This window comes from Peromyscus eremicus, chromosome 4 (assembly GCF_949786415.1).
Source record: "Peromyscus eremicus chromosome 4, PerEre_H2_v1, whole genome shotgun sequence".
Lineage (NCBI taxonomy): Eukaryota > Metazoa > Chordata > Mammalia > Rodentia > Cricetidae > Peromyscus > Peromyscus eremicus.
Genome location: NC_081419.1, coordinates 52,752,682 through 52,777,625, shown reverse-complemented (window position 1 = coordinate 52,777,625; position 24,944 = coordinate 52,752,682). Strand labels below are relative to the sequence as shown.

The 24,944-nt window shown below is 38.3% G+C and overlaps 1 protein-coding gene across 5 annotated transcripts in view; it reads left to right on the top strand.

Moving 5' to 3' along the window:
* Positions 1 to 4,908: 4,908 nt before the first annotated feature.
* The window catches only part of Lnpk (lunapark, ER junction formation factor), a 57,525-nt gene continuing 37,489 nt past the window's right edge, over positions 4,909 to 24,944 (top strand). For 3 of the 5 annotated variants that reach the window (XM_059260717.1, XM_059260720.1, XM_059260721.1), the window contains exons 1-4: positions 4,909 to 5,058; positions 10,901 to 10,989; positions 14,252 to 14,293; positions 15,226 to 15,413. In XM_059260717.1, the coding sequence (XP_059116700.1) occupies positions 10,963 to 10,989; positions 14,252 to 14,293; positions 15,226 to 15,413 (257 nt within the window). In that variant the 5' untranslated portion in view covers positions 4,909 to 5,058; positions 10,901 to 10,962. Of the gene's footprint in view, positions 5,059 to 5,453; positions 5,584 to 6,147; positions 6,265 to 10,900; positions 10,990 to 14,251; positions 14,294 to 15,225; positions 15,414 to 24,944 lie in introns of those variants that run through there. The other 2 variants (XM_059260718.1, XM_059260719.1) reach the window with 2 other exon arrangements.

Genomic DNA, 24,944 nt, shown 5'->3' with positions numbered 1-24,944 from the left:
GCCTATGTAGAAGCTGTTCTCAACTTGTGAGTGGAGATCCCCAGTGTTGAATGATCCTTTCACAGGGGACACCTAAGACCATTGAAAACACAGATATTTACATTATGATTCATAACAGTAGCAAAATTACAGTTATGAAGTAGCAACAAAAATAATTTTTATGATTGGGGGTTACCACATCATGAGGAATTGTATTGAAGGATCACAGCATTGAGAAGGCTGAGAACCATTGTCCTATAGTATTAAAATACTTAAACAAGATTTAAAAATAAACAAAGCATATCTACCTCATGTAATGTGAATTTTTTTTTTTTTTTTGGGTGTTTCGAGACAGGGTTTCTCTGTGTAACAGCTCTGGAAGTAGTACAAAAAAGTTATCTAAGTGGGCTGAGAGCCATTTCTGTGACCAGGGCAGGAGTCCCAGGCTCAGTGCCAGGAAATTTATCTAGCTTGTAGCTTGCAAGGCCCAGTTTCCTCAGAGCTGCCTTACCGTGGAGGACCTAGGCCACCTCCATCAAAGATGAAGGGTAAAGCCTTATCCACAGGAGATGATACCATCTTCCTTTCTCTATGTTTTTCTTCTTCTAATTCCTAGTGATTTTAATTTGCAGGGGCCAAGAATCTGTATTTTTAAAAAATAATTTGTTAATTTATTCTGAAGGGTAGAGCTTTTGTGGCACAAACACCACCCTTGAAGTAAATATAATACTAGTTGTCTATAGTATGTTTAAAACTATAAAGCAGAGATAACGTTTAGAGTTTCTAAGAAGCCAAGAACATTTAACAGTCTAGTGCTCAGGCCAGAGGAAGGCATTACTACAAAGGAAAGGATAGCCATCACATCCTTTATGAATTTAAAATTGTAAGTTCCAAACAAATTATCACCAAATAAAATCAATTATGTACAAAGAAGTATATAGCTAAGCCAGTGAGATTTCTTCTCACTGTGCAAGTCTGTTTCATTCTTCAAAAATCAACTAAGTAATTCGTCACATTTACAGTAACAAGGAAAATCATGTAATCAGGTAAACACACATAGGAAAATACTGAAAAAACAGAGTAGCTATTTGCAACAATAGTCTTCTAAACTTCATAGAGAAAAATGTATAGGAATTGGTAATATAACTCAGAGACAGACTGCATGCTATCATGTTTGAGGCCTTGTATCTTCAACACTGCAAAACATACCAAGGAACAAACTCAAGCCGGTTGGTGGTGGCGTGTGACTTTAATCCCAGCACTCGGGAGGCAGAGGCAGGTGGGTCTCTGTGAGTTTGAGTTTTAGACACAGGGAAACTCTGTCTAAAAAACCAAAAACCCCAAAACAGAAAAGGAAACAAAAGCAAAAGAATGCAAAAAAAAAAAGAAAAAAGAAAAAAGAAAAGAAATGGCTGTATCTTCTTAACTCTATTTTATTTGTCTATTTATTTACTTATTTTAATATATAATCAATGGAACCTAGGTCCTAGTACATGCTAGACAAGTGATCAACCAATGAGCTACATTCCCAGTATCTCAATAACTGCTTTTTTTCTTTTGTTGAAAAATAGATTTTCCATGCAATATATCTTGATTGCCATTTTCCCTCCCTTCCCTTCTCCCAGTACCTTCCTACGTCTCTTCCAATCTGGATCTACTCCCTTTTTGCCTCTCATTAGAAAACAAACAGGTAGGGGCTGGAGAGATGGCTCAGTGGTTAAGAGTACTAGCTGCTCTTCCAGAGGTCCTGAGTTCAATTCCCAGAATCTACATGGCAGCTCACAACTGTCTGTAATTTCAGTTCCAAGGGATCTGATATCTTCACACATGCAGACAAAACATCAAAGCACATTAAAAATAATGATTTTCCCTTTTCTCAAAAGAGAAAACAAACAAGTATCTAAGGAGTAATAAAATATAAGACCAAACACATTGGAGTAGGTCAAAACAAACAGTAGGAAAAGAGTCCAAGAAAAGGCAAAAGAACTCACTATTGATGTACTATGCGTGTTCGAACACTCAGGAATCCCATAAAAACACAAAACTGGAAGCCATCATAGATACAAAGGACCAGCAGGGTAAAAAGAGAAAAAAATTAGAAAAACAAGAAAGGAAAAAGCCCAGCCAGGACATTTATGAGGCGAGGAACCTTGAAAGATGTCACTGAGTTTGTTTTGTGTTGGCCATCGACTGCTGGGCACGCGGCCTACCCTGAAGAGTGGTTTGTTTCCCCACCCATTGAGAATTGTCTGTATTTAATAAGTACCTTGATATTCTCATGCAGTTAGTCTCTGGCGCCATAGTACCATGCCTTGAATAAACTTAGTTATAAAAAGGATCAACAGTGACACTTATTAAAAATACAAATTTCAGGCCCCACAACAGACAAGTATCTCTAAGGGGAAGCCTGAGAACGGGTTTTTAACAAGGCCCTGGTGATTCTCAGGGAACCCTGGGACACTGCTATGGTGACTTCTATTTTGTATTTTCTATTCTAAATGTAAGACAAAACTGCTTACTTAGAGTAAGGACACTCCATTTGAAAGAAAGTGGCTACAGAAAGGGCAATACATTTTTGTCTAGCCCAGACTTCTTGGTGTTTCAGACCCATAAACCCAACTGTTTATACTTCCCTTTGAAGTCGTAAAAACACCCTAAACTCTTTGTTCAAGTCAAAAATCACCATTTTCCTCTAACCCTGGCTCTTTTCCAGTGTTCCCCATATCTCCATGATGGTATTAGCAGTGATCTAATGGGACCACCAGAAATCTCCAGTTATTTTAAATTTCTCATTCCTTAAATCTTGATCTGAATCTGTCACAGAGACCTCTCATTTTACTTTCTAGCTTGTTCCATTTGCCCTACTTGTTTCCACTTCCTTGTTCTTACCTCCTTTCACTTGCACTCATCACTTGCGTACCCTCACTGGTCCAGAGTTGACCACGCCCGCTCTCTCGCATTTTGTTTGGATCCCATCAAATCTGCTGTTTTCTCAAGGAAAGGATTAACTTTTGTTTCTTAAAAAACAAGGCCAGAAAAACAATCTTTCAGCGTGGTGCCCAGTTTCACACTGTATCACTGTCTCCCTGTAGTCTATGACCCAGTCACAATGGCCTCTTTTTAGTCTCTTAGGCTTGCAAATGCCTGCTTCTAACAAAAGGCCTTTGCATATGACATTCCTTGTGTTTTTCCACAGTTACGTTTCTTATTCTTCGGATCTAATTTGAGTGTGACTTCCTTAAGGAAGCTTTCTCTAACACCTCTGACCAGATTGATGAGTGCCCCTCCTGTAAATTTTCTTAACACTTATGGAAATTGATTTTTTTTTTTTTTTTTTTTTTTGTGGCTGAATTAGACCATTTAGGATTCCACCAGCTTGAACAGTTTGTTTCCTCTCTCAGAGTATTCTCTGGATTTCACTTCTTTAGATGCAATCCTGTTAAGTTTAGGCTTAGTAGGGAGCCATATTTGAGATCTGGATTTGCTAAAGCAGCCGCTTCACTGGCTCTCTGACATGGTCCCTGGCTGCTGTGCTATGTTCTAACACCTTGAACACAGGTTTACACAACAACACTTAACTTGCAGTTTTTCTCTCGCTCCTGTTGGATGCTTTACTACAGCTCTTGTACATTTCCTTATATTTAACCCAGGGTCTGTAGTTTAGCAATCCATCCCATGTTTAGTTCTCTGCTGCCTCCCCTTCTTGTCCCTTGACAAACTCTTCCTTTTTACTCCCTTTTTCACTTCTTTCATGGTACCGAGGACTGAACCCTGGGCCTTGGACACACTAGGTAAGTGTCCTACCATTGCGTTATATCCTCAGGGCAGCTCTTACCTCCCCATACAGGAGACAGAACGGCATAGTGCTATCTTTAACAGCGTACATATCCTCTCACTTTGTTTCCTCATTTGAAAAATGATACTTACTTTGAAAGATCTGGGGGATGATTTAGACTTTATGTTTTCCTTCACACCTGACTAGGTTAAAACTTTTTCTAACTTTATTCCCCTGGGACATTTTCTCTCAGGATTAGATTTTTAGACTCTATTGTAACCAGCTAGCTGTTCTCTGTCTTGCTGTTCTGTTTTTATTTTGAAACTCCCTTTATGATGACAGTCTTTGATGGCCCATTGAAAAACTAGAGGACAAAATATTAGCAAGAGTCAAACATGTTCTTTCCTGTTCTCTTGAGGAAAGACCTGAGACAAGATGCAGTAGCTGCACAGCAGCACAAGATTTCAATACTTAGAAGCTGCAAAGGCTAGGAAATAAAATGGTAAAATTTCCAAATCAAACCTGGTGAAACACGTGTTCATTTTCTTCCACACTTGTGAGGCGACTCACACTGCACACTAAAGTTTAGATCTCTCCTTCAATTCTTTTTACAGAGCTGTAGTGGAGGATTTTAGCAGTTAGAGAATCATCTTACCAACTCGATACACTACGTCTATGTCGTCTTCTCCTTCTTCGCCTGCGTCATCATTGTAAACATAGCATATTATACCCGTTACACCTTGGAAATCAGAAACATTTTCTTTAGTAACTAAAGTACAAGAACCCATAAAATGATTGCACACAGGACAAAACATAAAAGCCTTTGTTGAAGTTTCCCTTCTTCTTACGGGTACACATCTCTAGTTTTTTTTCCTCCTCATTCAAGTGTCGTTTATTATTGATACTTGACTAGGAAACTTAACATTCTTTAGGCAGTTTTCAACTCTTAGGAAAAATACATCACGATGGTATTAGGCAGGCTCAGTTATTTAGATCTTTAGGAGAGTGTTCTTGAGGTTCAGAGTGTAAAGGTGTAAAGCTCAGCCTTCGTTGCTACCCACAGGTTTGAAAAGGCCATCCTTTGCATTTGAAGTTCATCTCATTCTGGTGAGGTAAGCGCCCAGTCATCAAAGGACCTTTTTTGACGTCCATGAACAACAGACCTCTCAAGCCCTTACAGGATCTAGCCAGGCCTATATATATATGTCTCCACTGGCTTGGCTGGGACTGGTCTCTTCTGAGCTATGTAGTGTAAACCTTTTTTGCTGCTTGCTGGATCCGTGATAGCTGATCTGGGACCTCAGGTACCTGTTCTTTTTCCAGACACACTCGTCTAGACCTTCAACGCCCCTCCTCTTTGTCCCCTCCACTCTTCTTTCCGCTCAGAAGGACTGGGACACTCAGGATCAGTTTCTTTCCCCGGCGAGACCTGGGGGAGGGGGGGTTGTTCAGAAGCAAAGGAGGCAAAGGAAGACTAAGAGTCAAAGACCAGTAAGAGTCGTCGGAACAGCCATACCCGGCAGTGATCTAAGGACCGACAGCCTACACGGGCCGCAGAGGATACGCAGCCTGAATCCTCAGACCAAAGGCATCGCTCCGAAGCACCAACCGCTGGGCGGGCCGGGTCACGTGACGGGGGAAGCGGCGCGCGCCGGCCGCGGCGCCCATTGGCTGGCGGCGGGAGCGCGGGGTTTGATGGGAAGGCATGGGCCGGGCCCAGCTCTCTAGCAGTAGCTGCTGCTGCTGCCTGCTCTAGAGGCGGGCTAGGCTGTGGCGACCCGGGCTTGCCGGAGCGGACGCCGGGGCCGGGCGGGTCCCGCTTTCCTCAGGTAGGACGGTGAGGGGGGAGGGCCGCGTAGACGGAGGCGTTCCGGGCCGCGGGAAAGCAGTTCCCGGGTTCCTCGGCGCGCCGGCCCGGGTGCCTCCGCCCATGCCAAGTGGCCTAGGGCTCGGCGGCGGCTGGGGACACGCCGCGCGGGGCTGAGCCCCCGTCCACGGTTGCCACCTTCTCCCGTGGATTGCCCGGCACAGCGGCCCGAGCGGCGCCGGAGTGCACGAGACCCGGCTCAGCCTTCCCCCCAGGCCGGTGTTCTCCCGGCTGTGTTCTCAGGGGTTCCGCGCAGTGGTTGTCCGAAGCTCGAACCCCTGGCCCCCACCTGTGTTGAGAAGTGCCCTCAGGTCCCAGAAAGCACATTCCCTAGCTGAAATAGCCACCCCGAGTTCTCCGATCACCTACCTCCGCGTCCGCTTGAGCTGGCCGGATGGGAAGAATTGAAAACTGTCAGTGTCATGCTGCTCAGACCGCGGTGTGGGCGTGGATTGTGAGCGACTTGGAGGAGCCACTCCACGACCATTGTCCTTATTTATTAGAAGGACAGCGGCCGGCCTGAGGGGTGGAGAGGAAGGACGAAGATGAGTGGTGTTAGGGACAGCTGGGGCAAAGCAACTCCAAACGACATCAGTAGATTTAATCCTTTGATGAAGTCTTTTCGGACGGAGAGTTCGGACTGGTGAATTTAAGTTTTGTGTGTGCAGTTGTAAGCAACACCTGTGACTCACTGAGTTTTCCATGTTCTGCTCTTCCTTTTTGGCTTCTGGTTTGTTGTGCTGAGAGTCTATTTTCTGTCTCAGTGGCCTCGGTCTCAGCGTTGACAAAATTGCCCAGAGGTGTAAAGGATTATGCGTAAATTTAGTGTCAGGCATGTGTTGAAGCTGGCAGCAGGACTAATCCCTAGTCCCCAAAAGTCTCCATAGTGCCTTCTTCGGGGAACGGAGTTGATTGTGAATACATTTTCTTAAACAAGATTGGCTCATTTAAACGTAGAGTTTTTAAAAAGTTCCTTGACGTCTATTGTCAGCACAGTAGTGCTATTAATAAACGTATATTGTGTTTATATGTTGGAAGAATGCAAGGTAGGACAGGTGACTGTCATGAAGGTATGATTTCATATAGAAGTCCCCCCTTTATTTGTGGCAGTCATCTCACACATCTAAAGTGCTTTTAGAGATGTGCTTCTTTTCATTTGTTTTTGGGCAATAAACCTGGTACAAGAGATTTCAGAATTTCCTGTTTGGATATTTGAAAGTGATTTTGAACAAGTTGCATTGAATTCTAGATTGTGTAGTAACATGGAAGTGCTGTTGAAGATTGACTAGTTTATATTTAAGTTTGAAACTTAAGTTAAACACAAAACTCTTTTGCTATTTTCTATGAAGGCCTACAAGTTTATTATAATGAGAAGTGCCTGAAGAATATTGTTATTTATTTCCATGCTACAGTAAAGGAGAAAAATATTTTCAGTAAAGATACAAACTTATTTTTAAACATTTTAAGTTATGAAATAAGTGCTCATTTTTATAAAAAGTTAGGCATGTGCTTCATTTAAATTTTACATGTGGGTTTTTTTTGTAATAGCAGTAGTAATGGCTACAATTTATTAAACACTGTGTGCTGAACATTGCTAAGTGATAAATAATTTCATTTAACTTCTACAATTCCATGGATGTAAGTATTTTCACTGCTTTATAAACCAAGGCTTAGAGAGTTTACGTAATTTACCCAAGATCATATAGCTAGTATATAGCTCAACCATGTTTTGAATCATTATCCCATTGTTTTAATGTGATTTGAAATGAGTTGAGAATTCAAGAAAAACATTTAAGATTTTAAGTTCTGTCACTTAAACTTGAGTGTGAATAATAGAAAATATCATGTAATTTGGTAGGTAGGCATTGTTGCTTATGGAAAAACACTTAGGAGACTGAAGAGATGACTTAGAGGTTTGGAGGACCCACACAGTGGTTCACAGCCATCTGTAACTCTAGTGCTAGGGTATCTAACATCCTTTTCTGACTTCCCTGGGCTCGAGGCATACATATGGTGCTCATATACATGCAAGCAAAACACTCATACAAATACAATTAAGTAAATCTTAAAAAAATAGAACACATTTAGATGTACTCAGTCCTTAAGGTCGTGCATGCTAAGTCCCATTGTGATATCAGAGTTGGAAGGAAATGGTACAGTTTGGAGACAAGCTGCTTGAGGTCTAGTTAATGGCAAGTGAGTGCTTTGTGCTTTAGAAGGAGATGCTAGAGTTACTTGGCAACAAAGTAGAGATGGATTAGAAAATGGCAATAACTACAGCAAGAGAAAATTTATTCTGAGTAATTACTGTATTATCAGGTACTGGAGTAAATAGTGTAGGCTGTGTTATTTAAGCCTTTCAGCATTTAAGAGGATTCTAACTATCCCTCTTTTGCAAAAATAGAGAAATAGGGATGTTTAAGTAATTTAGTTGCTCATTGTTTCACAGTAAATGATGGGCAATCAGAATTGGCATTAAGATGTCTAGTTGGAGCCGGGCGGTGGTGGCGCACGCCTTTAATCCCAGCACTCGGGAGGCAGAGCCAGGCGGATCTCTGTGTTCGAGGCCAGCCTGGGCTACCAAGTGAGTTCCAGGAAAGGCGCAAAGCTACACAGAGAAACCTTGTCTCGAAAAACAAAAAAAAAAAAACAAAAACAAAACAAAACAAAAAAAAAAGATGTCTAGTTGGAAAGGACAGAAGTAGTGGGTGAGATAGAAAAATGAACTTAAAAGTATAGAAATATTTAATTTTTTTGTGTTTCCTATCTATTAAAAACTATATGTGCATATCATTTATAGTAAATTTGCTTCTTTAATAATAGAATTTGATAGAAAAAGTTTCTGAATCAATAAGGATTGATTCTTTGCTTATGAATATGAAAGCATGGATTTAATGACCATCACTAACATTTCAGAGGGTAAATTTAAAAGCACAGCTTCTTGCTTCAGGGAGACTAGAGACTAACCCATAGTTTGTTTCTTTAACACAAAACATTCTCCAAACAAATAATTGATATAAAAATAGATATTTATTATGAATTATGAGTATAGTTTATATACTCATTAAAAAGGTAATATACAGTAATGACTGTTTTAGGCCGTTGCTCTAAAAGTTCTAACTGGAGTCTTAGAAATTTAGCAAGCCATTTAACTTCTCTCTAATACAGATTTTGGCACTTGTATTTAATCTGATAAGGGAATTGGGATACCTGATACATTGCCATAAACACTGTCTCTTGTGTTTATAACTCATTCTCCACTTTAGCAACTCTTCTTATCAACTATTTGAGAAGGTCCAAGGTGCTTTCCTATATTTTGTTTCACTTGGTTTTTATTTTATTTTATTTTATTTCTTTACGGTGGTGAGAATTGAGCCCAGGACTCCACATGTACTAGGCAAATGCTCTGCTTCTGACCTGTATCCTCAGCTATCTATATCTTATACATAGATATTCTAGCCTATATTGATATATTCCAGCCTACGCTATATAAGTATTCTCCATTTCTTATTTTATGCTGTTGGGAATAACCGTTGCATTAAAAAAATTCAAAACTAAAATGCAATGTTTGGTTTTGCTACTTAGTATCTTTGGAGCTTACCATATTCTTCTCCAGCCTCAGGGTCTTAGTTTGTGAAGTGGAGGGACAGTATCTAAATGATTAAGTTCTAACAAACCATCTGTTTCAGGGCCCTTAGAGATCTGGAGCCAAGTGAGTACCTGATGCTGTCATTGATTTCCAACAGTAAAAACCTGTCTAACCCAGGCAGGGCATGATGGTGCAAATTTGTAATGCCATTGCTCAGGAGGCTGAGGCGGGAGGGGGAAGTTGAGGGTAGGCTAGACATGTAGGGAGACCCTGTCTCCAAAAACCCAACCAAAACAGAAACTTTGGTCTCAAGGTGTGATGGCTACGAGCTTGACGTAGAAGGATGTAGTTCTTTTAGAAATGGAACTATGTAGTCCAGTTGTGCATGAAACACTGTCAGATATCACATGCTAGTTTCAAAAGAGCGGGGTGATGTGTAATTTGAGAATATCAAATTAAGTAGTTCATCTGAATTTCTTTCCTTCTACCTTTCTTGGTAACTATTTTTAGAATCTTAAGGTTTTAAGATTTGTTTAATATCTTGTCTCAGAAATGTATTCTTTTTGTTCATTAGAGCTCTAGAATACCTCACTGTCACATTTTAGAATTTTGAATATTGAGCTAATGTTGCAGGGTTAATAATTGCCACTTATTTGTCATTTATAAAATTATGTTTGTATGTTTCAGATTGTCTTAGAACAGATAATATTTTTGTCCTGAAGAATCACTTTATACATGAAAGTGCTTTAAAATTAGGCATTCATTACTTTCCTAAGAAAAGAAACTCTTAAAATAGGTATGCCTTGAGCTAATTCTGATATATAAATAGTATTGAAGTTCTTACTGGTTGCTGATAATTATTTTTTATGGTTAAGATATGGGGGATATACCTATGAAAATAAGTGTGTGTGTCCATGTGTATAAATGAAGTAGCTTCACACAGATAAGCATATATTTGTAACCTGATAAAAACATGTCAATTTGAAGGTATAATTTTACCATTTCAACTTAAAAGAATAAGAAATTATATAATGATTATCTGTTAAATTGATTTATGATATTATCATTTCTGAGTCTTTATACAATGTTTGAGAATCATAGATAAACAAAGGGAATACAAAGTTAGCTGAAATGAAGGTTATCCAGCTTGAGGGTCTTAGAATTTTAGTAACACATGCTTAACTGGGTGTTGGACAGTAGTGTTTTAAGAAATAGGAACCAGGAGTCTGAAGGTAGGGGAACTTTAGGGCAGGTTTCTTAATGTGCTATTGGACAAATCACTAACTCCGCTGTCATCGAGTTTTCTTGTCTCCAAGGTGATTTACACTAAAGGCTGTTCTGTGACAAACTGTTGACATTGTTCACTTTAATTAACAAAGTTAATTAAGGCTCAGACTATTGAAGGAGTCATTCTTTTATAACAAGGATAACATAGGGAAACTACTTTAAAAAATAGAAAGTCTGTAGATATGTGTATACTTCTAAAGTGGTTTGTCATTAAAAATTTCCAACTCTGTTTTTACCTTTAAATATGTCCTCACTTTAAATATACCAGTGGCTATCTGGATGCAAGTTTCATTTAAGTGGAGGCTAACAAATACTTTATGGTATTTTAATGTAGTATTACAACCTAAAAATTTTAGAGAGAATGTGCTGGGTATTTAACTTAAAATATTTGCTTTGTTTCTAGCTGTGACTTCTTTTGGACAACCAATGATATTTATTATTGTGCCAAGTTTCTACAAATAAAAGATGGGTGGATTATTTTCTCGATGGAGGGTAAGAAAACATATTTTCTGTATTGTAAGTTTTCAAATCTAACATAAAAATGTTACATAAGTTTTTTTGTAAAGGTATCCTTTGGGGTTTACTTTTCAGTGAGTTTAATGTTATATATTTAATTTCATTTAACTCCATTTAGAGTTACTTCTTTGCACATTTTTTTGGTAGTTCTGTATATTTTATGGGTATCTAATGTCTCTAGTAATTCATTTTTATTTATGTATCTTATGCAAGTAGTTTTCTTCTCATCTTGCCCAAGTTCTAAGTTTATTTTAAAAGTAGTTGAATTTAAAAGTTTTATATTTATGGTTTTTATAGAGTCTATAATCTATTTATTAACTTACTTATCTGTTTATTTATTTAATTACTTATTTTGGAGACAGGGTTTCACTGTGTAGCTGTGAACTCACAGAAATTTGCCCTGCCTCTGCTTTCCTAGTTCTGGGACTTAAGGAATTGTAATTTTTTTTTTTTAGCATGTCAGATAAATTTGCTGGTGTCACACTAAATATGCTTTTAAGTGTTATAGGTTGAACAGAATTAAAAATGAAGATTTTATTAGTTAAGCCTTTAGAGAAAGTATCTCAAATTTAGAGATATAAAATATAAAGTATATTGATAAATATTCTTCTATTGTAAGAAGAGATAATATAGTCTAGGACAAACTAATTTCCTTATTTTTTTTCTTATTCCTTATCATACTAATAAAGACTAGTGATGATTTAGCCTTTGGCTTGTTAGATTAATCCATGTTTTAGATTTGTGTTAAATTGACTTCCTCTTTTTTAAAAATCCACAGGTAAAATTGTATGTATTTATCATATGCAACATGATGTTTTAAAGTATGTGCATTACATTACATTGTTTGATCTAGCTAATTAACATATGTGTTAGCTCACATAATTACACTTTTTTGTGGTGAAAAAAATAACATTCCCTCTGTTAGCATTTTTCAGGAATATAGTATGTGAGGACTAGAGAGATGGTTAAGGATTTAAGAGCACCTGTTGCTCTTGCAAAGAGCCTGAGTTCAGTCCCCGGTACCCCAATCTAGTTATTCCAACTGCCTGGAGCTCCAGTTTCAGGGATGTGGCACTTCTGGCTTGACACCTGTACTCATGTGTGTACACACAGGCACACATGTGTATGTGCATACCTAAAACTGAAATAAACTTTTTTGAGAAAGCTCAGAAAAAGATATGGTATATCACTATAAGCTATAGTCATCATGCTGTATGGATCTGTAGAATTTATTCTAGATGTAGTTTTGTATCCTTTAACCCCTAATCTTTCAACCCTCTAGCTCTCTACTCCAGTTTCCCTAGACTGGTAACTTTTTACTTCCTTCTTCTGTGGGATCAACTTTTTTTCATTCAATAGATGGATGAAATGACTCTTCTTTAAAAACCTATGACAGACTGAAAAATCTTATTATTCCTTTGTTTTTCTTATTTGGTTGAATTATATGAACTTCCAGTATTCTGCTTTGACATACAAAAATGGCAGTTTTGTGTGGTTCAACCTTATGTTAACAACTCTTGTAGGGACTATAGTGTAGCTGGAGTTTTTTCCAGTTCTGTCCAGGCCTGCAGCCACTCAGACCCAAATAAACACACAGAGGCTTATATTAATTAAAACTTTATGGCCTAATGGCTCAGGCTTTTTGCTAGCTAGGTTTTGCATCTTAAATTAACCCATTTCTATAAATCTATACCTTGCCACGTGGCTCATGGCTTACCGGTATCTTTACATCTTGCTTCTCATGGTGGCAGCTGGCAGTATCTCCTCACTCTTCCTTCCTGTTCCCAGAATTCTCCTCTCTGCTTATCCCACCTATACTATACTTCCTTCCTGGCTACTGGCCAATTAGCATTTTATTTATCAATTAATCAGAGCAATACATTCACAGCAGGATAAGCAGAGAGGAGAATTCTGGGAACAGGAAGGAAGAGTGAGGAGAAGCCAGCCCGCTGTTCAGGGAGCAGCATGTAATGGCACACAGGTAAAGCCACAGAAAATGTGGCAATTTATAGATGAACAGAAATGGGCTGAGTTTAAGTGTTGGAGCTAGTCAGTGGTAGGCCTGAGCTAATGGCCGAGCAGTTTTAATTAATATAAGCCTGTGTGTGTTTACTTGGATCTGAGTGGTTACAGGACCAGGTGAGACACAGGAATTTTATAAGTGGCTGTGGGACCTTGATGCCAGACAAGCACAGAAAAACTTTCAGCTACACTATTGCATTAAAATTTGTTATTGTCTTGATAAATGTTTTCTCAATTGTTATTTGAACCATTCTGGCTTATGTAAAAATACCTTTGGCAAATAATCTCTATTATAAATTATTATTAGATACTCTTTAAAAATCTAATCTTTACAAAGCTGTGTACTTGGGGCTGAAGAGATGGCTCAGAGGTTAAGAGCACTGGTTGCTCTACCAGAGGACCGTGGCTCAATTTCTAGCACCTATATGGTGGCTCACAACTGTTTATAACTTCAATTCCAGGAGATCCAGTGCCCCTTCTGACCTCCGTGGGCACCATGGATGCATGTATATACAGGCATACATGCAGGCACACACCTGTACACATTTAAAACAAGATAAACAAGCAAGCAAGCAAACAGCCCTCCCAAACTGTACTTTAGGAATCAGAAGGAACTTTCAGCCTACAGATTTTGACCTCCGGAGCCTTGTTGTGTGTCAGTGATGCAGTCAGTTAGTGTGGTGCTTACACAGAGCCCAAGGTGAACTTTCAGCGTTGTTGAATTAGACTGAAGGTAGGCTGTGAATATTTTGGTATATAAATCCCTTTGGATGAAAATTTATTTCTCTGTATAAAAGTCTTTCTGTTGAGGTTAAGAATGGTAAAAGTAGAGCTATCACAGTTGAAAGATTTAGAAAAAGGGTTATTTTAAGAATTCTACCTGGGCAGTTATGGCGCATGTCTTCAATCTTAGCACTTTGGAGGCAGAGGCAGGCGGATCTCTGTGAGTTCAAGGCTAGCCTAGCCTACAGAGCAAGTTCCAGGACAGTCAAGCCTACACAAAGAAACTGTCTTGAAAAACAAAATAAAACAAAAATCCTACATAGATTTAGTAATTATAATTTTTATAATTTTCCAATTTTAGTTAAAACAGGTAGACATATTGCTTGATAACACTGAGAAGCCTAGTTGCGAAATAAAATGTTTTAATGACTATAAATCCAAGTGTTTTTAGTAACAAGTTTTAATGCATGTCTTATTTCTGTTTCTAAAACAGGCAAAACCTTCAACAGTAGAAGTTCTAGAAAATATAGATAAGGTATGTTTGTTGACTCTAAAGTATTTTAATTTAATATTTTAGTAATTTTATATTAGAGAAGAGATATGAGAACTTAAAAGATATTATAGAGGAATCCTGAGATCTTTAGTGTTACATGATCTCAAAAAAAAAAAATCTGGTCTCTTAGTGACTTAAGAAGCCTGTATCAGGTAATAGAATATCAAGTAATAGAACCCAATAGAATGCAATTAGAGCTAGCGTGGTGTAAGTCAGTGTGACAGCTAGCATAATAAAGGTTGCACGCTACTGTGCAACTTTTATCAGTCTGCAACAATTCTATAGATTTGACATTTTTCTCTTATTTAAAAAGTGATTTTTCCCCCCTAGGACTATAGGGAATAGTGAATAGACTGAAATGGTACAGTTGCAGCCACTGTTTTGATTTTTTTGTTGTTTGTTTTTGGAGACACTCTCACTGTATTATTCTGCCTGTCTGGCCTAGAACTGACTATTTAGACCAGGCCAGCCTCAAACTTGGAGAAATCTGCCTGCCTCTGCCTCCCGTGTACCAGGATTAAAGGTGTATACCACCAATCCTGGCCCTACATTGTTATAATTTTTATTCTTTTTTTTTTCTTGCCAGATTTTTAAAGTCCGTATATGGAGAATTATTTTTTTTTCACTCAATAAGTATTTGCTGATATCTGTTTCATTTCTCCAGTTTTTACTAATTTGATAGATTAAAAATAATATTTAATATTTAAGTTTAAAAAATAATTTGTTGGGAAAGGCTTATTTAGTTTTTAACTTCATTTTTAGTTTTCTTTCCTTTATGTTTGCTTTGAAATATTAGAGCATTAAATTTCATTGAATTTTAGGAATCTTATATGATCTTTCTGTCATGTTCTTTCATTTTAATTTTTAAATGATTTATGAGATTTTAATAATATGGAATACTTCTCTCTTAATAGGAAATTGAAGCACTGGAAGAATTTAGAGAAAAAAATCAGAGATTGCAGAAATTATGGGTTGGAAGATTAATTATCTATTCTTCAGTTCTTTATCTGTTTACATGCTTAATTGTGTACTTGTGGTATCTTCCTGATGAATTTACAGCAAGACTTGCCATGACACTCCCATTTTTTGCTTTTCCTTTTATGTAAGTATTCTCTTTGCTGATCTTTTCCTTTTCTGACAAGATACTTTTAATATATTCATTCTCTTCTTATTATAAAATATTAATGTCTTAGATTGAATAAATTTGGATTATTTCTGAAGTTTGATAACTTAAAAAAATTGTAGTATAATTTCTATTCTATAGCCCAAAGAGTATATCTTAGGGATATTACCATTGTTACTAGTAGTATTTTATAGTTTTCTGATAGGTGGCTGTGGTTCCTGTAGGCCAGTGGTTCTCAACCTATGGCTAGCGACCCCTTCAGAGGTCAAATGACCCTTTCACAGGGGTTGCATATCAGATATCCTGTATATTACAGTTCATAACAGTAGCAAAATTACAGTTACGAAGTAGCAACGAAAATAATTTTATACTTGGGGATCACCACAACATGAGAAATGGTATTAAAGGGTCACAGCATTAGGAAGGCTGAGAACCACTGCTATAGGCATTGGGCATGGTATAGTGTATGGAGTATGGTGATGAGTATGGAGCGTTTGTAAAACTGAAATAATGTGTCCAAATGCTTCTAAGTATGTATCTTTCATCCTAACTCCTCTCTTTTTAATTATTGCTATAAGCTAATCATTCCTTCTTAAGTATTTCATAATCTGGCACTTTATAGGAGGTGTATTTCAGCTGAGGACTTTGGGAAACAAGTCTTTTCATTTAATTAGCAAACATTTATAAATAACAATTGTGTAGACATTGGGTTATAATAGTATATGGTGAACAAAATTGGAAAATTATTGGCTATAAATTTTAGGCTATGTATATTAAATAATAAATATGATGTTATGACAGAGAAATACAAAATGCTATGGGAACATTTAACAGGGGCCCTAACCCAGGCTTAGTGTGGGGACAGGGTTCTAGAAAGAATCTTGGTTGTATTTTCCATTGTTCTCAATTTATGCAGCTTAAAACAACACTCATTCATTATATCAGAGCTCTGAAGTTCAGAAACTCAGGCAGATCAACTGGGTCTTTGCTTAGAATCTCATAGGCCTGAGTCTCCAGAGATCAGACAGCAGTCTACTTGGAGTCTCTGGTGGGAGAAACTGCAGACTTAGATTGTTGATCAACTTCCGAATCTCTGATTTATGTGGGTAATCCATGATAACCTCCCACTTAAAATCAATAACTTTGATTATATCTGCACAGTTCCTTCACAGCACTTGTCTAGATTACTGTGTTATTTATTATATCACCCAAGGCTGCATTGGGAGGAAGGATTTCTGTGGAATTGTTTACTCCAAACTCCTGTAAAATTGATGTTTAATTTGAGGCTTGCAGAGTGGATATGTGTAAGGTGGTGTGACATGGCAGCAAGAGGAGTTGTGGCCATGGCTGAAGGATCATGGTCACATTGCATCTGCAGTTGGGAAGCAGAGTGAGGTGAATGCTGTTGCTATATTTGCATTTACCTTTTTATTAATCTGGGACCCAGCCCAGAGCACAGGTCTGTCCACATGCAGTGTAGCTTTTCCTACTTTAGTTAGGCCTCTCAGACATGTCCAGATGTCTTTCTCCTAAGTGATTCTAAATCCAGCCAAATTGACAAGATTAACCACCACATCATTATAGCCACTGAGAGTGTAGCTCTAATAATTAGAAGGAAGTAAGAGTGGATCTAGAGTAGGAAGCTAGAAGGATATTATAGTTGATAAAGAGAAATGATGAATGCTTTGTATTGGGTGGGTGGGAGAAGAGCAGATGGATTGAACGAAATTGATAGATTGGAGATTTAGAAAGTAGAATTGAGAGACTTTTGGTGATTGGTTTATTATGGGGTGAAGAGGAGGAATCATTTCAAGGGTAAAATTCAGTTTTATAGTTTGGGATGTTTGAGAGTATTATCATTCATCAAAATAGTGAACAGCATGAGTAGGAGCAAGTTTAGTGAACCACTGTATTTTCCAATTGGAGCTGTCAAATGGATGGTTAAGTATGAGTATGAAACTTAGAGAAAAATCTAATAGGAGATTAAAAATTTAGGATTTTGTAGCTTACAAATGTTAATTGAAGTCAGACCTGTAATCCCAGCTAGTTGGGGGACTGAGTCAGGAGGATCACAAGGTCAAGGCCTGCCTAGACTATAGGGAGAGTTGACTTATGCTGTGTAACCTACTGAGACCCTGTCTCAGAAATAGAAAGTACAGAAGGTATTGGGGAGCTATAGCTTATTGGTAGAACATTTGCTAGCATATGTGAGGCTCTGGGCTCAAGTCCTAGTAACACACATACACACACACACACACACACACACACACACACACACACACAAATTTACCAAAGCCGTCATCTCTTTATAAGTATTAGGCATCTGCAATGTGTTGGTAGTGGTCTAGACCATAATAATGGGAAAAGTAGTGGTAAGAGTCTACTTTCATGGACCTTGAATTCATCTGTGATTGACAGATGAAAAATAGAGACAAGTTAACAAAGACATAGTTAATTTGGAGAGAAATATGTGCAATGAAGGAAGTGAAATGATGTGATTAAAAAAAGGTTTCGGGCTGGAGAGATGGCTCAGAGGTTAAGAGCACTGACTGCTCTTCCAGAGGTCCTGAGTTCAATTCCCAGCAACCACATGGTGGCTCACAACCATCTGTAATGAGATCTGGTGCCCTCTTCTGGTCATACATGCTGTATACAAAATAAATAAATAAATCTAAAAAAAAAAAAAAAAGGTTTCTTGAGGAAGGTCCTGGTCCTGGGAGACCTTCTTTTAGGAAGTGGTGTGAATTGAAGAACAAGTATAGAAAAAGTTGAAATTTGTGAAGACTATGTGCAGCATATAGTGGCACATATACCTACAAAGTTACATATAAAGGATTATTTCCAGAATATTAGTGGTAATTCTTTCTAATGGTAGGATTTTAAGTAGTTCTTTTTGTTGGGGGATGTCTTTCTGTACTCTGAATATATGTTGTTCCCATTGGTTAATAAATAAGCTGCTTTGGCCTATGGCAAGGCAGCTTAGAGGCAGGCGGGAAATCCAAGGAGAGAGACAGGAAAGAGAAAGGTGGAGTCTGGAGAGACTCAAGCCAGCAACCGAAGGAGCAACATGTAACGGGATGCAGGTAATGCCATGGAACATAATACAAAACAAAGATTGATAGAAATAGGTTAATTTAAGATATAAGAGCTAGCTAACAAGAGCCTGCCATAGGCCATACAGTTTGTAAATAATATTAAGCACCTGAATGATTATTTTATAAGTGGCTGCAAGACCACAAGGCTGGGCAGGACTGAAGAAAACTTCTGGCTACATCTTTTATTCTGTGTTTTCTGGTAGTGTTTGAATTTTTTTTATATCACTGTGTACTTTACATTGTAAAAAAAAGCAAAGTCCAGTAGCTGAGGGATGATGTTTCTAAAATAGTAAACAGAAAATGTGTAGACTGTGAAATGAGTATATACCTTTGTGAGGGGCAAAGATGACAGATATGTTTGGAATGTGTGATGGAGAGAAAAATGCTGTGAAGTGAGCTTGGAGGATCAGGCAAGATCCAGGTCATGGAAGATCAAAGCTGGGAGTAAGTATTTCATAGTATTTGAAATGGGAAGCTTCTATAGTGGAAGAATAGCATGATAGAAACTACATTTAGAGGGTCACATATATGCTGTCATATGGAGGTTGGGTAAGAGGAGAGGACAAAAGTCAGATATCTAGGAAGCTGCTATACAAGTTCTTTTGTTAGCTTTTATTTTTGAGAGTGGCAGTGGCTGGCCTGGGACTAACTGTGTACACCAGGCTGGCCTCAAACCCACAGAGATCTGCTTGTTTTTGCCTCCTGAGTGCCAGGATTAAATGCTTACACCACCATGCTTGGTTTAGTAAATTTAATCTAAAGATAAAGATGGATCGGACTGCTCAGTAACACCAGAAATTACTAGATGACTTTGAAATGTTTTGGGAGTTAAAGTTGATACAATATGATAGGAGAAAATGGGATATAGAAAAAGAAGGTATTTCAGGTTTTGGTTTAGTCTTTAGTGAGGGAAATATTTCTAAATTTGTACTCCCAAACTCAAGATAATTAACTTTGCATGTGCGAAGGTGAACACATTTATTTCTATGTTCATATACGAGAACTGAAATTGAGATCATGTGTAACATTGAAGTTAATCTTCTGGGCATTGGCTGTGGGACCTCCTCATGTACTAGGCTAGATCTGCCTCTGAGCTGTGCTGTCAGCCTCGCTCTTAGCTTATTTATTTCCCTTCTTTTTAGAAATCTTGGATTTTTTTAAAAATTCCAAAGTAGATGAGCTTATAATGCTGAGCTCTTTTACATTGTTTCCTTTCTATTTTTCATAAAAATCAGGGAGAAAATAATATTAAAAATATGAGATAAGCTGGGCGGCAGTGGTGCATACCTTTAATCCCAGCACTTGGGAGGCAGAAGCAGGTGGATCTCTGAGTTCAAGGCCAGCCTGGTCTACAGAGCAAGTTCCAGGAAAGGCTCCAAATCTACACAGAGAAACCCTGTCTCAAAAAATTTAAAAAAAAAAAATAGATAGTTGATTTAAATATTTTCATAACACTAGGAAAAATACTCCTACTTGACATTCAATTCTATAGAGCAGTTGATTTTCTGATTAAAAAAGGTAATTTATAAATGCCCAATAGAGAACTCTGTTAACTCCAATTGCTGCCCCAAATTCTGCTTTGCTGGATCTGTCACTAAATCATGAGAATTACTTTTGAGACAAATAAATCACTTTATCATAATAATTATAGTCATTATCATTGCTGACACTGGGGATGGAACCCCAAGCATCAGTGAATTTCCACTGTGTAGCTGTGGAAATTGTACTCCCGCTAAGCCCCGGCAGTCCAACAAAACACCCAGATGCTTATATTATTTAAACTGTTTGGCCTAATGGCTGAGGCTTCTTGCTATCTAGCTCTTATATCTTAAATTAACCCATTTTTATAAATCTGTGCCTTGCCACATGGCTCATGGCTTACTGCATCTTCACATGCTGCTTGTCATGGTGGCGGCTGTCAGTGTCTCCCTCCGCCTTCCTGTTCTCTCAGTTCTCCTCTCTGTTAGTCCCGCCTATACTTCCTGCCTGGCCACTGGCCAGTCAGTGTTTTGTTTATTGACCAATCAGAGCAACACATTTGACATACAGACCATCCCACAGCACCACTGAGCTATATTCTTCACCTGAATCATTTTTAAAAGTAGAAAAACTTTACTAAGTGTTCCAGAATTGCCCTTGGTGGTAGAGTATCAATGCTCTGTAGCTGGAGTTTTCTCTAGTCCCACCCGGGCCCACAGCCACTCAGACCCAAATAAACACTCAGAGACTTATATTAATTAAAACTGTATGACCTAATGGCTCAAGCTTCTTGCTAGCTAGATCTTACATCTTAAATTAACCCATTTCTATAAATCTATACCTTGCCATATGGCTTGTGGCTTACCAGTATCTTTACATCTTGCTTCTTCAGTGTCTGGCTGGCAACTCCTTATCCTGCTTTCCTGTTCCCAGAATTCTCTCTCTTTGTCCTACCTATACTTCCTGCCTGGCTACTGGCCAATCAGCACTTTATTTATTAACCAATCAGAGCAACACATTCACAGCATACAGAGCGATATCCACAGCAATGCTCTATATAAGATGCTTTGAGAATTTACTTCATCTTCATGTTGTTATATAATGTGGATGAACTATAGATTCCATTATTGTTTTCTAGAACATAGACGTTAAGTGAATATTCATATTTTTTTTTCCATTCTTTTTGAAATTTAAACACTGCTTTTTTACTGCTGAGGATTAAATCCAAGCACGTATACATGCCAAACAAATGCTCTGCTACTGGAATATATTCCCATCATAAGGTTTAACCTGCCCTTTTCCTCCCCTGCCCAGTGCTAAGGCTCAAACCTCAGGGCTTCACACATACTAGGCAAGTAACTGCCACTGAACCACCCTCTAGCCTCACTAAATTCTAATCAAAATGCAGCATTTGTTTCATAGATATTAGGCTTTTCCACAGGGAAGGAAGGTTTGGGTAGGTAATATATATCTGCAGAAACCTTCTTTCCCTTTCCACAGGAAAGGAAGGTTTCTGCAGATATATATTACTTTTGGAATTGATTGTTCTGTTTTCTTTGAATCAGCATTTCAGTACCTAGTCTAGGGTGGCCTCCAGCTGATAATCCTCATGCTGGGATTATTGGTGTGTTTTACATGGCTGTCTGAGTTGCCTGTACAGACACAGACATATATGTACATGCATACATAATACTTTTTTGTTTGTTTGTTTTTAGTGGTGCTAGGGATTGTATGTGTTAGGCAAGCATTTTATCTGAGCTACAATCTTAAACCTTCTTTGGCTTTTATTTTGAGACAGGGTCTTGCACAAGGCTGGCTTTGAAGTTACTCTGTAGCTTGGACAAGGATTGGAACTTTTGACTTTCCTACGTCAGTCTCCTGAGTGTCTGCATTAAAGGCCTGCACTACCAGGCCTGCTTGTTGTATGTGTGTTGTGTTATGTGAGTGTGTCCTCCCTCCCCCCTTAATTTTATGTGGTGTTTAAGATCAAACCCAGGGCTTTGTACACACTAGGTAAATAGTCAATAAATTGCATTGAGCTCTAGTTGGTTCATTTTAAAGTGAACAATTTTAAGTGTCTTGTGTGTGTATGTGGTCATTAAATCCTCCCTCCCTCCCTCTTCTCCCTCCCTCCTTCCTTCTCTCCCTCCCTCCTACCTTCTCTCCCTTCCTCCCTCCCTTCTTCCTTCCCTGTCCTTTCTTCCTTCCCTTCCTTCCATCTTTCCACACAAACTCACAGGTGTGGAGGTCTGAGAACAACTTGAAGGAATTGATTGTCTCCTTCCACCATGTGGGGCCCTGAGGATATACTCAGGTCCTTAGGCTTGATGCCAAACTCCTTTCCCCATCTAAGGGTCCCGTAACAGTTGTTTTTTCTTTTCTTTTCTTTCCTTTTTTTGTTTTTTTTTTTTTTCACAGAAGTTTAAAATTTTTTTTGGTGAGATGCTGTTTGTCAGTTTTCTTTTTATGAATCTTGATTTTCTTGTCAAGTTTAAGAACCTCTTGCTTAATTATATGCCCCGAAGATTTCCTTCTGTGTTTTTTTCTAAGCCTTTTAAAAGAAATATATTGTACTTGTTTGTAATGTACTTTTAATTGATTTTTGTATAGGGATGAGGTATTGTTCGAAGTCCCCCCAAACCAGATGCTGCCTAGTGGGCAAATTTCTAGAAAGGAACTGTACCTTTAAAAACTATTTTAATAGATCTTTTAAAAGTATAGTATGCACATCTGTAAAGAAACATTATTTATACAACTAATTTGTGGTAGTAAAATTAAAAAGATAAGTGACTGTCTCTGGTTAAGTCTTTCTTTTTGTGATATTAACATACACACTTTCTATTTTATTTGTCCCTGGTGCGTGTCTGTTCATAATTTTCAATCTGAGAAAACAGTTTGAAAGTTAGTTCATGTTAAGGACTAGATTTTAGAAATCTTATGATCCTGTATACCAGTCTCTTTTTGAGTTTCTGGTTTAAAGTTTAGTGCACTTTGCTGATAAGAAGTTAATTTTAGTTTTGAAATATAATATACTTTTTTTAGTTTTATAAAAAAGACTTCCATATATTTTGTTTACTTTATTTTGTGCCATTATTTGTGGGAGATTTGTGTGGGATGAATGGAATGTCTTCACCTGTGTTCTAGACTGACTGGAATTTTCTTTACTATCTAGGCTTTTGTGTGAAGTGTTTGTATCTTTTCCTTGCCAGTGAAGTTAGGCAACAGGGCTGAATCTCTTTTCTCCCTCTTTGTCATAGAAACAATGCTCTTTGTAAATGCAATATTTCTGGATAATTTCTTTTTAATCTCTGCCTTTTCTGTTTTTTGTTTTTTGTTTTTTGTTTTTTTCCAAGATAGGGTTTCTCTGTGTAGCCCTGGCTGTCCTGGAAGTCACTCTGTGGACCAGGCTGGCCTCAAACTCACAGAGGTCCGCCTGGCTCTGCCTCCCGAGTGCTGGGATTAAAGGCATGTGCCACTGTCGCCTGGCTGTTCTTCTTTATGACTGAAAAAATTCCATTGTGTGTGTATGCCACATTTTTTTTTATTTTTCTACTGATGATCATTTAGGTATTGATTCTACAATTTAGTTATTGTGAATAGTGTTACGATAAACACTGATAGGCAAGTATCTCTGTTGTGTTGGCCTGGAGACCTTCTAGTAAATATCTTGGATTGATAGACCTGTGTCTTAGGGTAGATGTGTTGGCAAATTTTTCAGGAACTTCCATGATAGCTTACATGGCTGGATTAGCTCCCATGCCCACCAGCAGCATATATAAGGTTCCCTTTTATCTGTGTGCTTGCCAGAGCGTTTGCTGTTTTCTTAATGACTGTCAGCATAGTTTTAATTTGTGTTTCTTTGATAGCTAGTGAGGTTGAACATTTTCCATGTTTATTGGCCATTTAATTGGGGTGATGGCTTACAGTTTCAGAGGTTCAGTCCATTATCATCATGACAGAGAGCATGGCAATGTGTAGGCAGACGTGCTGGAGCTGAGAGTGCTACATCTTGCAGGAAACAGGAAGTCAACTGACTGTTACACTGAGGGAAGCTTGAGGAAAAAGACCCCAAAGCCTGCCCCCACCCTGATACACTTCCTCCAACAAGGCCACACCTCCTAATAGTGCCACTCCCTTTGGGGGCCATTTTCTTTCAAACCACCACACACATCTATTGATTTGGTGGTTTGACTTCTTGTTGTTTGATGTTTGAGTTCTTTGTATATTCTACATGCTGATCTTCTGTCAGATGCATAATTAGGCACCATTTCCCTCTCATTCTGTGTGCTGTCTTTTTCACTTAATTGTTTTCTTTGCTGTACTGCACCTTCACTTTTCCGAGATCCCAATAGTCAACTGCTAGCGTTATTTCTTTTGATACTGGAATCCTATTGAGAAAGTCTTTGCCTTTGTCTCTATATTGAAGTGTTTTCCCTTCTTTTTTCCTTAATAGTTTCAGAGTTTTAGGTCTTACAAAGATTGCTGAACCAATTTTAGTTGATTTTTAAAAAGACTCTGTGTGTGTGTGTGTGTGTGTGTGTGTGTGTGTGTACACACATACGTACGTACGTACGTACGTATGAGAGTGTGCCCGTGGCTAAGGAGGCCCGAGGATTTTGGATTCCTTGGAGATGTTTGTGAAGTGCCTGGTAGGGGTGCTTTGATTGGAACTCCTGTCCTTATGATAGAGCAACAGGCGCTGTTAACTGCTGAGCCATCTCTGCAGTATCTGGTGTTGATTGGCTTTTTTTTACAGGGTGAGAAGTAATGATCTGCTTCCCATTCTTCTGCTTGAGGATGTCAAGTTTTTCCTGTGTCATTTGCTGAAAAGGCTGTCTTTTCTTCAGTGTGTATTTTTGGCATCTTTGTCAAAAGTCAGGTGGGCAGGTGGCTGTCACTGTGTGGGTTTATATCTGGGTCCTCTGTTCCATTGGTG